This window comes from Neopsephotus bourkii, unplaced genomic scaffold, assembly GCF_033783945.1.
Source record: "Neopsephotus bourkii isolate Nb327-2 ecotype Australia unplaced genomic scaffold, CSIRO-AGI_Nbou_v1 NB_846, whole genome shotgun sequence".
NCBI lineage: Eukaryota > Metazoa > Chordata > Aves > Psittaciformes > Psittacidae > Neopsephotus > Neopsephotus bourkii.
In genome coordinates this window covers 1,229,406-1,245,278 of record NW_026901342.1, presented here as the reverse complement: position 1 = coordinate 1,245,278, position 15,873 = coordinate 1,229,406, and the positions used below count along the sequence as shown (strand labels likewise).

The following is a 15,873-nucleotide window of genomic DNA, read 5'->3' as shown; positions in this document are numbered from 1 at the left end:
TTGGAGCTTCAGTCTGCTGTTGAAGAATGCAGATGAAGAATAATTACAGTATAAAAATCATGCCATCACAGTTTAATGTGATCTTTTACAAAACTGTCTGTCCAAGTTTGCTAGAAGCTTCAAATTGTTTGCAGTCATGTGTATCAAATCAAATAAGGACAAGCCCAACAGCTAACGTATTTTGCCTACTTTCTTGTTTGTTGTCAACTACAGATGTATACAAATCTTGAGATTTGTTTTCTAAAAACAAACCAAACATTGTTACTTTGATAGCAGCTGACTTAGAAGGGATATAGTCTCTTCCCCTATAGATGAAATTATATTTCATGATCTCATGATCTGTGCCCCTGAGGCATAACGTAATATCTAGACTACTGAGGAACAGCAGGGAATCTGTTTATCTGGAGAACTGCAGGGTGCGTGGAGAAGTCTGGCTTTAAAACTTCTGCAGAGTGGAGTTTTACCAAGTAAAGAGAAATACAGATGAAGTATAGTGTGCATAAATATATTTAAAGTTGTGATCTCTTTAATTAGTTTTTGGTTAATTGTTTAATGTTTTATTTTTTCCTGCATAGAGAATTGAACTTTTGGTGTCACCTCCTCAGCTGTTCTGTTTTGTTCTTCCCTGGAAGGTACTTCTGATTCAGTAAAGTGCACTGACAGCCTGATAACTTTTACCTGTGCTGGTGAGCTCTTAGAGCATGTGTTTGACTTAAAACACAAGTAGTCTTTTCTGAAACAAAGCAAATGTCTTAAATTGTCTCTTGAATTAGATGTAGCCCTGATTTAGCATGTAGAATCAAGTCTAAAGTGTGCATGTGTTTCTGGTCTCAATCACTGTAGTATGCAAGTTGCAGGCATTCATGAAATTGTTTGCAACACCTTCTGATACTGATGCTAGAGTACTCTGCCTTCAGATTACTTTGCCCAGAGTATTTGGTGTGAAAAAATGTTAAGTGGTTTGAACAAGACTGCTAAGGCAATCTGTGACAAAGTCTATACATTTAATTGTAACCTCGACGAACAAGACGGCATTTATATTCGATACTGTACCGATGGTAGCCTATTCAATCTAAGGCGACTGAAGGCCCACACTAAGACCCTAAACCGTCTTGTCCGTGAACTGCTCTTTGCTGATGATGCCGCCCTTGTTGCCCACACAGAAGCAGCTCTCTGCAGCGTTTAACATCTTGCTTTGCGGAGGCGGTTGAGGTTTTTGGGCTGGAAGTCAGCTTGAAGAAGACAGTAGTCCTCTACCAACCTGCACCACAAGAAGATTATTGCCATCCCCATATTACCATCGGCGAGTCAGAGCTTAAGACAGTTCAGCAGTTCAGCTATCTGGGAAGCATCATTTCCTCGGATGCCACGATCGACAAAGAGATAGACAACAGAATAGCAAAGGAAGAACTTCTTTACTGTGAGAGTGACAGAGCACTGGAACAGGTTGCCCAGGGGGGTTGTGGAGTCTCCCACATTGGAGATATTCAAGGCCCGCCTGGACAAGTTCCTGTGTGATGTACTCTAGGTTACCCTGCCCTTGCAGGGGGGTTGGACCAGATGATCTCTCGAGGTCCCTTCCAACCCTTAGGATTCTGTAATTGTATTGGTCCCTGAGGAATCCTGAATTCACTGCCATCAGTAATATTTCTGTAATTCAGTTTTAATCTTAAGTGTGTATATTTTCTTGTTCTGTTCATACTTACTTCCAGTGGAAGGACCACCGAGTCCAATCTGGAATTTAAATCATGAGAGTGGTTACAGAGTTAACTACACTAATAGTTTGCCTAGACAAGAAGTAAATTCTTCATTCCTATTCAGATGCCTTTGCATAGTATCTGACACACACCAGATGTCTGCAGCTACCAGAGTAGCATGGAGTGTCAGAAAATCACCACACCACCATTCTTTTCTTCATCTCTTATTTCAGTAGGTCTGTGCAGTCTGTAGTGAAAAGACAAAACTTCTCAGACTGAGTTTTCATTCTAAACCCAAGTTTTGATGATCAATGACAGGATCCTAAAAATACACCTAAATGTCTCTGTGATTCTGAAATTGACTTTCTGAAAAAGCATTGTACTTGTGGCAAGAGGTAAAGTGTGTAGTTCCAGAGAAATGAGCTGTGAATTGCAGCTGCAATGGAAATTGATCCTGTCTATCAGCCTCTGCTCCATATTCTCAGGAAAACAGAGTGGAGCAGAGAAGGAGCCAAGATCACCAATTAAATGGGATGCTAAAGTGCCAGGGGCTAGAACCGGGCTTGCTGGTCCCTCAGGTCAGAGCTGCAACTGTAAAATTCACTCCTGGACACCCTGCTGAAACTGGCAGAAGGAGAGCAGTATGAAAAATGCTGCAGGTGCCAGCAGGGGAATTAGTAAGAGCTATCTGGCTAAGCTTCAGGCATGACAAGCAGTACACTCCTTTGGAGGAAAACCTTGTCTCATAAATTGTTAGGCCTTATTCCCCCCATTTGCCTCATGATTTTACCAGTGAGGCATAAGAAAATAGCTGGGATACTGAGGAATGACAGAGGCTCAGTTCATCTAGAGAACTCCCAAGTGAGTTGTGTGGCTGCATAACCTCTCTGCAAGGTGGGCCTTTCCCAAGAGAGGAAGAAACAAAGGTTCAGCAAATAGCTGTTGTGGCATGAGGTATATATGTTGCATAACAAATGGTGTGGCACATTACTCTCCTTACTAATTTTCTGTACTTAAAAATGTCATTTCAGCTGTGATTTACACTGTGAAATTACAATTGTCTATGTAGCTATTCCCTACCTTACTTGATGCAAGGTAGCAACAGCAGCCCGTTGCTAGAATGACAATCTTCAAGTACCACATGAATAGGTAGGGCAAGTCCCTTGAGCACAACAGCAGCATTTCTATCGAATGCTTATTTTTTCACTTAAATTTGGAAACTCACTATGGGAAAGTGATAAAAAGATCTGGTAGAAAATAAAATCAGATAAATTAAGTCAGTATGCTGTGGTAATTAACTCAGCTTCCCCTTTTAAAACAGTCGTTAGCTGTCATTCATTTTGTGTTGCTTAACATTTTTCTTTCCCCAAGTATCCTGCATCCTTCATAATTAGGAACATATACTTTCCAGGTATTGGAAGTGATCTACTATGCTCTCAGAAGCATGTCACATTAAATATTTCCTCTGGGGTATAAAATGATACCTCCAGAGACGTTCAGTGCTAACTTGATCAAATGGAAACTTAACTTTTCTATCTTTTGTTGCAATAACTGCTCTTTCATGGCTGTTTTGAGCCATGTGGGGTTTTAATCAAAAATTCCATTGTTACATTAGCTTTTATTTCTTGTTAAAAGTAGAAATGTTCCCCTTCATCTCTTTCCTGCTTATTGTATTAACTGCTCTTAACCAAAAATTGTATTTGACTAAAAACTCAAATATATAGAGCAGACAAGGACTGATATCCTCAGATCTGTAATGAAGTCACGTCTGATAAATCAAAGAAGCGTGGTATTGGAAAGAAAAATAAATAAATGGAATAAAGTAGTAGTACATCAGGAAATGGGTTTATTTGAGGAAAGAAATAATAAAGCATCATCTTTTCCACTAACCATGTTCATTTTGAGAATTTAGAAGTTACGTTGAGGACACAAAGTGAGTAAATTCATTGTACAGGCATGTATCTTCAAATGCTTTTTCATGGACAAACCTCTTTAGAATATTCAACCTCACTTTCTCAGTGGACATCCCCCAAAACCAGCAGTTATACCACTTGGTGCTTCATACAAGATGTTGCCGTACTGACTTCCTGTGCTGTGTCCCAGAGGGTTTTTATATTCTAACTCTTCCTTTCTTTCCACTACATGCTGTCACTGAGTTGTTGACACGTTGACCCATGAAGGGGTCATTAGGGCCCTATCAGTTCCATAATCTCTTAATGAATGGTAAGAAAAACAGGTATGACCTGCCTGATACTACAGATTACAGAAGTAAGAGAGGAACCAAAGCAACCAGGGTATTTGCCTTATCTGATGAGCTTTATCCTGTGAATATCAAAAAAAATTGTATTTCCTCATCTTTACAGTCGAATTTCTTTTTACCTTGGTCTGTTTTGTTAGAAGTGAAAATGTATCTGCCATTCTCATAGCAATGACTTCAGGATTTAACTAGAGGGCTAACTCATACTTTTTATTAAGGTAACATGACATAAGAATATTTTCCTCCTGGGCAGAAATCTTGGATAGGTTTTTTGGTTTGGGTTTTTTTGTTTTTTTTTTTTTTTTTTTTTACAGCTTGGAAACACTCAATTTCAGTTTCAAAATGCTATGAATTAGTTTTATATCTCTACTAAAATGATTTCTCAGCTCCCATGTGAATTTTCTGATGTGCCTACTATGGAGCTAAGCAGTCTGTTCCATATTCTTACAGCTAGGAGCTTTGTTGTATATCAGGGTCACCCCAATTTTGTTGATTTTCTAGTCCTGTTAAGCCCATTCAGGTAGCAGTGCAGTTACACAATACCCACCAAATATCCTTTGCTATTCACAGTCCCGCCTACATGAAGAAATGCTTATTATGAAACAAAAAGAAGAAAAAATAGAAGAAAACTATTTTTTCATTACATTTATGTCTGAATTATGCAGAAGTAAATGCTTAAAGACATGAAACTTCTAGGACTTACTTATCTTTGAGCTTTGCTCTCATTAATCTTAATTGTCATAGCAGTAGAAAATGTCCCAGACACCAGGATTCTTAGCTAGGGTATCTGTGTGGGGAAGCAGGTAAATGGCTCTATTGTGGTTTATCCTTGGTGAGTATATTTTTACCAGTCAGTCACTAGAAAGGAGACCAGGATTAGATCTCTTGTTGAATTTGTTGTATTTTGCCATTTTGTCACTGATTGTCAAATATTCTATGTTGGTGATCAACACTGTTGGGTAAAAAAAAACAAAACAAACCCAACAAAAAAAAAAAAAGAGAAAGAAAAAAGAATCTGGAGAATTTGAAAGGGGAAAAAAATACCGTGCTTTGTAGATGTTAGAGAGAACAAGCAATTTCTTAACACCTTTTCTTCAAGGAGTTAAGATGAATAACATCTTTGAACAAATATTTCAAGCATGCAGGGATTTTATTAAAAAGTAAGAAGATGAAATCCTGTGTAAATTGTTTAGAACATTCCTAGTGAAGACACGTTGATTAATAAACATAAAAGAGGGAAGATGCATATTAATTTGTTTACGTGTAAGAGGCTTCTAGCTCATTAAAACTCTTCTAAGTATTTAACTAGTGAAGCAGTGGATAAAACCAGACATTGTCTTTAATCTTGTTGAGGGCTCCAATATGAAAAAAAACCCAGATTATTGCTAAATATGTATAATAGTTTTATTAATGACAACATTTTGAAAACGTTTGCGGGGGGAGGGGGTTTCGTTGTAATATGGTGGAAGTTTGGGTTCACTTTTCTGTCTCAGTCGCTGGGACCAGTAGGACTGAATGTAGAGAAGGTCCTTGGTGGCATGGCTTATTGGTGTACTTGGCGGTCCAAGGGTAAAGGCTGGATGTGAATGATCTTAAAGGTCTTTTACAACCTAGCTGATTCTGTGATTCTATGATGAAAACTTAACTACGTAAATGACAGTCTTTGGTTCTTGTGTATAAGTAGCCGTGTTTTTGGGTATGGTTCTCTTAGATGTGATCTATGGCTGGTTATCAACTGAGAGATCACCAGGAAAGTACGGGTGCACTAGGGTATCAGCTGATGTGCCTTGTCTGTTTCTTTCTATTCTTTGCTAGACAACTATGACAAACTGAGGTATTTGTACTGTTTATTTTAGATGGGGGGGGGGGGGCAGATGGGACGGGACACGACACAGCAATGCTATTACCAGGTAATGTTTATAGGAAAAGAACCCTATGGACTATTTTAAAGGGATTGAAATATTAACTTAATGTCCTGGCCAGATAGAGATTGAGTAATTGCATTCAGTTTAACTTAAAAACAGATAAGAAATAGCTTCAGAACCACTTAACACTTTTTCTTTGTATAAACAGTCCTGGGAGAAAATCACCATGTATTTGCAAGTTTTCCCTTAACTTTTCTTGTTAGATACTGGCTTTGTTAGGGTTTTTGCTCTAAAAGTGTTAACGCAAATTAATTTGTAAAAAAAATATTGGATGCATTTAGTTTTTGCAGGCAGCAGATAGGTGAAATAATAAGCATCATTTAAACTGTATCATGCACTTTGTGTTAAAGCATAAAAACTTTCTGGTACTTTGTTTGCTCTTCGTTTTAAATCAGAGACTTTTCTGTCCCTTTCTCACATTTTGTCTGGGGGTTTTTCCCTGATTTTTCAGATCTATGCTTTCATTTCATTGTCATTTGCGCTATTAGAGATAAAGCAGTGAATTCCTGTTTCTGCTTATGCGTCATATTAATGGAACGTACAACTTGCTACTCTTGTTACTTACTACTATAACACGAATAAATAATTATACTAGAATTATGTTGGTAATTTTGCAGATCCAATGCGTGGGCCACGAAAACTAGAGGTTGTGGAGATCAAATCTAGACAAATCACCATTTGCTGGGAACCATTTGGATATAATGTCACACGTTGCCATCGATACAACCTCACAGTCCATTACCGTTACCAGGCTGGAGGACAAGAGCAAGTGAGAGAAGAAGTAAGCTGGGATACAGAAAGTTCACATCCCCAGCACACGATTACTAATTTATCACCATATACAAATGTCAGCATAAAATTAGTACTAATGAATCCTGAAGGACGAAAAGAAAGCCAGGAACTTGTAGTACAAACTGATGAAGATGGTGAGTTTTATATTTACAAATACTTATACATGCATACTGTCTTATAGTTAATGTACTTCTGTATAAATGCATGTTCTACTTTCACTCAAATCTGTGACAAATTTCCCACCAAATTCACCAATTTTAAACTATTAAAGGCTCCACTGGAAGTGTTAAAATGAGTTTTTAGATAACCTAAAACATCACACGTCATTTAATAATTTATTCATTAAACTAATAACTTATGCTTGGCTATGTTCTGCCTATTAAAAGTTCCAGTATCATTTTGAAGAAATTTCAGGTGATTGTCCACAGTATCTTCGTGTAAGCTTTCCTATAGAATGATGTGCTCAGATTTAAATATTTGTTCTTGATTTGTGGTTTAATTTTTTCCTTTAGCTTTGGCTTTCCAACTACTGGACACTGTTAGTTGATTATTCAGACAATATCAGTATATTCCATATACTGACATCAAACTATATATATTCCCTTCCTTTTCAGTGTTTTCACTAACCTGAGGGTTTTCAGATATCATTTTTTAAAATTTTTAATAATGTAATTTATGAACATCTGTATTCAAAAAAGCATGACAACAGAACTGGCTAATGTGGCTCTGTAATGTTCTAGTAATATTACATGGAAAGGTTATGCTGTCCTTCTAAGTCCTCTGTGATATTATTGTGATATTGTGACTATACTTGCAGAGATTTTACTGGAACTCTGTTAGCTATGATACCAAAATGTACCTTGTTGAATTGGTCATGTGTCAAGAATCAGTTTCACCTTCCCAGAGCGTTTTGTACTGAGATATAGCCCCTTCATGCACTCTACAAGTGCACCTGAGTCTTTTGACCTTGCTTTTAACTATTTAAAAATGCATATTGTTCAAAGGAACCTTATCAAATGACTCGCATTGCTTTCTATAACAAATCTGTCCTCCTCCCAGTGTTATCGTCTGCGATCTGAACAGGAATGGCTTTGTATTTTCTTCCAGATCAGCGATAGATTTACGGCAAACATGTTGGAAAAATTTCTATAAAAAAAATCAACAATGATGAGTTCCTCTTATAACAAATACTTGGAGTCTGTCATTTAAACCTATTAAATCATTTACCATCTGCTGTCTTGGTTTTGTGTGCTACCAATTTCTAATCAAAATATATGAGGGAATAAATTAAACAATTTAGGAATGTATAGTTGCTATTGCAAAAGATTTGACAAAGCATAGCTAACAAAACATTGCTTAATTAGAATTAATTCTGCTGTCATCCTCTAAATTTTATTCAGTTCAACTGTAGGATGTCAAAGCTAAAGACCTTATTGTTATCTGGGCTGTTCATGTATTTTCTGTAGAATTTCACATAATGTGTTCTTATTCCTTGCCCTCTAGATTATTCCAAGACCTATTAAAAAACAGCATCAGTAGTTGAGAGAATACCTTGGACAAAAATTACAACTTTTTAGTATACTGTACACCTCCAGTAAGGTACATAAATCTGGATGTAACACCACAGAGTATACTGACCCAAATAACCACCATAATTTTTCAAATCACACAATCATGTAGATTGCAGGGGACCTCCAGAGCTCATTTAGTCCAACCTTTTGCTCAGAGCATGTTCTACTGTAATTCGCATATAGTTTGTGGAAAAGTGCTAACCCATCAACGCCTGTTGCCTCACAGCAGTCCTGTGTGCATTTTTCAGGATTTTCTTTACTCATTCCATTGCAGGTGTTCCAAAAATAAAATTGCAAATACATGTCCATGTGCTGTTTACACGTATTCTTCTCTGAAAACTGCTTTGAGATTGGCTGAGGGATAAGGAAATTTGCTGCAGAACAAACAGTAAACAGAAATAGATCTCTGACAGTGGTCTTGACATCCCTGACTCTTCAGAGCACATTCACATAAATTAAGAGACTTTTAAGAAAAATGAATAATGTTAGCTATTTGGTTTGGCTGCTTCACAATTTCTTTACATTCACCCTGTTGTAGGTCTTCAGGTCTAATGGCAGTGAACATGTGGCTTTCCAAGCTAACCATTCTAGTTCAGTGTGTTGAAGCTATGCGTTGTTACTTAAATACTTGTCCATTTTCATATATGTTTACTATGTTTTTCACTGTGGGACAGTAACACTATTGAGAAGTAGGTACCTCAAGTAGATTTTACTTGCAGGAATTTATATTCAAGATATTGCCTAATTCCTTATAAAATGCTGGCTTGTCCTTTTCTTTCATTAGTAGTGTTTATGGGATAAGTGTTATGCTCACTAATTCCTTCTTACACTGAAAGTGACACGTTTCCTTTATGGCACAGTTTTGTTAATCATTCATCTCCTGAACTGCCCTGGCCTTTGCTTCAGTCTTGGGGAATTAATAGTGGGACGGGTTTTATGCCTCAATAGCCCAAGTATTAATCAGAGTGTCTCCTTCTGAATTTTTTCTCAAAAGATCATTTTTTCCTCTTTTTATCTATTAGTCCCCAGCGCTGTGCCACTTGAATCCATTCAAGGGAGCACCTTTGAAGAGAAGATTTTTCTGCAGTGGAGAGAGCCAGCGCAAACATATGGTGTAATTACTCTGTATGAGGTACCTAGCATTTTGCCGTGTTTAAATTTTTATGTATAGTTTTGATTTTCAAAATGCATAATTTGTAAGAAATATTCTTATTTTTTTACAGTGTATGCAAAATTAATCTTCTTTTTGAAGATACTACCGGTTACAAAGTAATAAAGTCACATACGTAATGTAGGAGTGAATTATGCAGGAAGCAAACTGTCCCTGGGTTATCAGCTCTAAGAAACCTGATATTTTTAGAACCGTGTGATACAGCATTCTACCTAGTAACGTGGATCAAATATTATAAAGATTGAAAGAGAGATCTTAGTGATTTTTTCAAAAGATAGGAGGCATTACACAGTGGAGACAGTCAACATCACATTTAGATAAGACTCAGTACAGGGAGCCTATTGTAACAGAAACAAGCAGGCATAATTAAAAAAAAAATAAATCCCCTAACATTTTTTAAATGCAAATTAACCAAAATTGTATGTTGTTAGATGTCTAAAAATCACTGCTTTTCCTCGTGTAGAACCTTTGCCTGAATACCTTTTAGAAAAATTGACAAAAGACTGCACAGATTAAGCTGTCAGACAGTAATCACTGTTAAGCTTCTTACCTGACCTTACTACAAAATTGGTATTGAAATGCTTTGTTTAAAAAAAAACCCACCTAAATGAGATACTGTGTAAAAGAAAAGTTGAATTGAATGGTAACCTATTGATACTGTTTTGAAAACTACTCTATTGTAAGAGGATAAAATGTTATGAAAAAGTATGAATTGATTTTTTAATAAAACTAACTACTTTCCAGCTAGTTCAACAGTTGCCTGTCTTCAGGGATCAGAATGTTTTAGTTAATATGTTAATGTTCTTACTGATGTTAGGCTTTATGTACATAGACACACACCATGGTGAACCATCTTTCTACTTACAAACACGCATGCACGTCTAATTATGTTGCTGAGGAGTATATGCACTGTATACATGCAGTTCATTCTGTAATGTATAAACATACAGAACTCCATCATCTGTAATGGGAGATGTGCAGATATGTTCATAGATGGAATAGAATAACATGGCCAGACTTTCTAAGGTAGTCAGGGCTGTGCAAGTCAAAAGAAACTAGTATTCCAACAGTGAACAGAATATTGAAAGGTAAATGCAGTATCTCCTTATACTGTTTATCTAATGCACCTCAAATCAGAGTCTGAAGGAGCAAGGCAAACAGTTAAGTCATGAACTTGATTTAATTAAAGTAAAAGATACCAACAGACTGATACAACCAAACTGTCCCTTGTTTTAAAGATGCCGACTCAGTCCAGTCAGGTGGCTAAATGTGTACAGACACCTAGTTGCTGAAGGTTTATTTGTCAATACTTTTTCTGCTCTGGTGTTTGCTTATAAGCTTAAAATGTATCACAAAGGTTTTATAAATATGACTGCTAAACTACCCAGAGGCAAGCAAATATACACAGTGAATTATGGGGACGTTTCATCTATTTGAAATGTATACTTGAGGGGAAATATAAAAGTATACTTCGGGCATATTTTATCTAACTGGAGCAGGTCACAGGGTAAGATCCAGACAAGTTAGATGAAATTTATGTACCTGTGGTTTATAGGTTGATTTAAACTATTCAGGATGTCTCAGTAGGCACCTCTCTGGCTGATCATTTTGCTGTCGAGGTAGTGGATCCAGCACAGCTCCAAACAACCCAAGCTTAAGAAGTGAAGTGTCTAACTCCTGCCTACAGCTTGTTGCAAGCCAAGGCTTAGAAAAAGAGGCATCTAAGCCCTGGCTGTGTGTACATCAAATATTCTGATAATAAAAAGCACAGCCATTAAAGTTGCTCTCACACAAACATATGCTGTCTTTGGTATGTTTATGAAAACTATGGTGCCCTTGGCATTCACCTTTCAGATGGTCTGTCAGATGAGCACTAACCTAGTAAGGAGAAGGTCAGGGTAGAGGACATTTCAGATTGAGGGATTCCCCAGTTCATTATAACATGCTTGCAGGGGAGTGACTGAGGCAGCAGTGAGGGGCAAATGGTCCTTCCATTTACCTGTCACCTGCCACTGAGCTGTAAACAGACATGGGTAAAAGGAATTGTAGTGCCAGGAGGAAAGCAATTGTGAAGGTGCTGAATACTTAAGTCTGGAGTTGAAGAGGCATAGCTTGGGTGAGGCAAAACTGCAAGTATGTAAGCCTGAGTCAGATCTAGGAGCAAAGTTGCTCTTTCCAGGGCAAGCTCTTTAGCTGGTAGCTGTTTTTTATAGGGGTGGCCTTAAAACTACAGCAGTAGGCACCTTCTTTCAGCAAGAGGTCCCAGGGTCTTGATCTCAGCAGACACATGAACTTAATGTGCAGTCCTGAGTCTGCATCCTTTCAGCCAGTGAGGGAGCTCAGTCTCACCTCTGTATCTAGCATTTCTTACTCTGAGTACCTAACTTTACATGTTGTTAAAAATCCCATAACTTACCCTGTTTCCTGGGGCCAGGCATTTGCTTTTAGTGCCTGAAGGAGACAGTCTTTTAATACATGTGAGTATCACATATATTAGAAGTGTGTTGAAGTATCAAGTATTAAAGTATTCATTGCTATTGTGAAATTACAAATGCAAATCCAATTATTTTACCAATATTTAAAGAAAAAAGCCTTTAGGTGAAGAAATGACATAATGACAAATTATACTATTTTGCTTCCCTATCACCAGTACAGATCTACAGTTGGAGGAATAAAGGGATTAGTCCTTTGGGCAAGGTTCTGTCTAAATTGGATAATAATAGTCAGGATCTAGTAAGAAAATGACCCTCATGCACCTTTTTTTTCATTCATCATTCTGGACCATCAGCTCTTAGCTATCTAATAACTAAATGCTGCAAAAAAATTGTAAAAATCTAACATAGACCGTGGAGTCTCCAATATCCTGGCATTGTTTTGTATAGAACTTAGATTTTGGAAAATCCAGTTATGAATCACAGAAATGTAAAAAACAGAATTTAAAGGGAGCAGCAAGCCATCATTTAGTTCACATATCTGCATCAAAACAGGATCAACTGTGTATACAATGTAATTGTAATGCAGTTGTTCAACCTGTCTTTTAAAATCTCCAAAAAAAGTTCTGACCCACTCTCCCACAAGCAGACATAACCACAGTTACCATCAGAAAGGGAGATTATTTTGGGCAATATGTAACCTTTATTTCTTTACTGATAAAAGTTCAGGTATTTGGTAATGTAATATTCTTCTGTCATAAGTAGGAGAGTGAGTTGAGCTGTTTTTAGGGCACTTCCAATGCAGTTTATGGATGAGGAGTTGTAGAGGATCTGCCTGTATCTACTGAAATAATGTCGGGGTTTATCTAGGTGGTATCAAAGTTTTTATTACCAATTTTCCGCACTTTATTGGTGTTATGTTAGATGAGTCATATAAAAATCAATTTTCATTAAGTCAGGGGTTCTAGGAAATTGCAAGTGTTTAAGGTGTGTAATGCCAACACTTAGATGTTTCTATGTATTGTCTTATTAAGTATAATGGTATGGAATAAATATAGCTAAAGGAGTGTCAGTTATCACTTTGTATAATAAGAGTGTTTGGAATTATTTGCATAAAAATGAAACTTTAGAAAGGAGGGATGAATCATTTTTACTTTTTTAATGGATTTCTTACTTTTAAATTCTCATTACAGACCGTAGAAATTAGTAATTAATAGAAGAAATCTGGATCAAGTTTTACTGTGAACTTATATTAACATTTCTAATGAAAAATGAAAATACTGTTTGAATCGAAGAAGGAGCTGAGGATACAATATACGCTATGCATATATTACTTAACATTTTATCTCTGTTTTTCTCCAATGAGTATCTGACCTAGGTACAATGTAATAACCTGAAAAAGTCCAAATTAGCAATTATGATAGCTAAGCTTCAGACTAAAATAGAAGCTTTACCCACTTCCTGAAAAATTTGCCTTAAGCTGCCCGTATCATCTTTTATGGATAATCTTATTCAGAGCAAAGTGTAATTATAATGAAGTCAGCTGGAACTGGATGCTATACCTTCTGTTATTTGCTTATCTGTTTACCTGGTTGTTTTGGTTTTCCTGTTGTTATTGATCGAAATCAACAGGAAGATGAATTTAAAAAATGACACTGTTAAAGCCAGCATCTTGAAAGAATTAATGTAAGCCTTAGCCCATCCTTTAGAGTTGTAATCCAGCTGCCTCTAAGTCTCTGTATCTATAAAAGTAATAACTCATACCAGTTACAGCTGAGTTTCTGTATCCCTTCATGGGATTTGGAATTTGAAGAGTACAAGAGAGTAAGATAGCTTATCATAAAATGTCTGACAGCGCATACATCCAGAGGGTTTACTGGATAAAGATGCAATCTCTGTCCATCTGTTCAAGGCAGTTTATAACTTTCTTATTCTTTTGCAGATCACCTACAAAGCAGTCAGTTCCTTTGACCCAGAAATAGATTTATCCAATCAAAGTGGACGAGTCTCAAAGCTAGGAAATGAAACACACTATCTCTTTTTTGGACTGTATCCTGGCACTACCTACTCTTTCACCATTAGAGCCAGCACAGCTAAAGGCTTTGGACCTCCAATTACAAATCAGTTCACCACTAAAATATCAGGTACTTGATTAAAGAATATTATAATTTGCTATGATAATATAATGCATAATTCTTTTGTTGTTTACTTCTTCCTTAGGTTTTAACAAGCATCAAACTGAAGAAGTAAAATACATGTTCATCCCTGAGGATGTCAAAGTGACATATATTAACATATTTGAAAAACTTCCAGGTGCTTAAATACCAGCTAGTACTTTGAAATTCCTCTTCACAACTGTAACTTATGACCCAGGAAACCCTATGAATTATGTGCCTGCAGTCAGTGCCAGCTGCTGTTGCAACATTTAGCATAGGGTTTTTTGGACATGAGGATGAAGGTTTCATTCAGAGCTTAGTCAGCCTTGACATGGTTCTAAATTAGTACAGTAACGGTGCTGGAAAATCTCTTCAATGAGCCATGAACAATTGAGAGTAGAGCAAAAGTACTGTATGTCTACCACTCGCTTAGAAAGTGTAGCTGCCAGCCTGAGTATGTTCCTAGCAGGCATGTGGACTTAAGTGGATATGAAACTGTATTAGACAAGAACATCAGGACTAGTGGTTTTCAAATAGCAGCAGCATGCCTTTGTCACTTCTGCAAATCCATGAACAATGTTTTAAAGCCCTCCCAGAGGCAAAGAAACACTTCATTTCTCTAGCTGATGGGATGCAGTACAATTGCATCCTCTAAAACGCTTATGTAATTGATGACAAAATGTTCTGCAAAGTTACAGTTGGAATCCCTTTACTCTTCACTTCTCTGCAATCTTCTTGGGAATTAAACTGACAGTTGAACTATGGCCCCTTAGTAATATTTATAGAAAATCACCTTATCTATTTGTGGTCAACTGTGCTTTTCAGCAAAGATAAAAGAATGCAATTGGGTACAACATCTTGTTTCTCGTTTGTTCTCATTCTGTATATTGTCCTCATCACTCATTTTCTGTCCTCACTGCAATGAAAACAAGTAACAAGTGTCAATCAGAGACAGATAGACCAATTTCTTTTTTGTTATTACAGGAAAGGGCAGTTAATGCATGGTGGAAATTATTGCCAATACAGAAGTTAGTTGATAATTTTCAAGTTACAAAATAATTCTTTGTAGGAAGTCTTAATATAATTAACAGTGATCAATAAGGATTGGATTCATTTTTCATCCCATTTCCTATACTGAGCAAAATCTTTCTCTGTCAGAAATCAGTTTCTGGCACACCAAGACTCAATAGGACTTAAGATAGCAGAATCAGCCCTTATTAGAATGAGGAAGGAAGAAGACTTTTGAGAATGAATGAGAATTCAGACATCCGCGAATAGTGCTGGATCTTAATTTTTTTTTTCTTTTCTAAATTTGATATGTCCCCAGCTAAAACTCAGGGGTGTGAACAAGCATTTCAGGCATGTTTGGGAATGAGAATAACCTCCAGGCTACCATGTGATGAGGCTTTGCTAGCTATCTTGTCTGCACCCCACTCTATCATTACATTGTGTTAGTTACTGCACTAACAAGGAATGCTTATGACAACTTGTCCATAGGTAGTTGAAGCCATGGGCAAGCTTTAATCTCCTGGGGAATTTAAAATAGAAGCAGAATGCATATATTTTTTAGTCTTGTTGAAAAATCACAACTGAAATTTTAGCTGTTGAATATGGTATCCTCTGCATTGCTATTGGCCTGTGATCTTTGTCTTCCTGTAAAGCTTCGAGGTTCTTGATGTGGCTGGCCAGTGCTCTCCACTTTGGAGATATATGAAACAGAACCGCTGAACATTTATGAATGAAAGGTTTTTGATTTTTAGAGCAGATGTGGCGGCAACAGTGCATTCTCACCAATTTCTGGATTGAGTCATTGCATTTTTAACTCTAGACTGCATTTTCATTTGAATAAGATACTCAAATTTCCTGTCTTAA

At 36.9% G+C, this 15,873-nt stretch overlaps 1 protein-coding gene across 12 annotated transcripts in view; it reads left to right on the top strand.

The window, feature by feature from the left end:
* PTPRM (protein tyrosine phosphatase receptor type M) overlaps positions 1-15,873 on the top strand; it is a 464,510-nt gene that overhangs the window by 237,110 nt on the left and 211,527 nt on the right. For all 12 annotated transcript variants that reach the window (XM_061356322.1, XM_061356320.1, XM_061356317.1 and 9 more), the window contains 3 exons: positions 6,497-6,805; positions 9,265-9,374; positions 13,788-13,989. In XM_061356322.1, the coding sequence (XP_061212306.1) occupies positions 6,497-6,805; positions 9,265-9,374; positions 13,788-13,989 (621 nt within the window). The remainder of the gene's footprint in view (positions 1-6,496; positions 6,806-9,264; positions 9,375-13,787; positions 13,990-15,873) is intronic.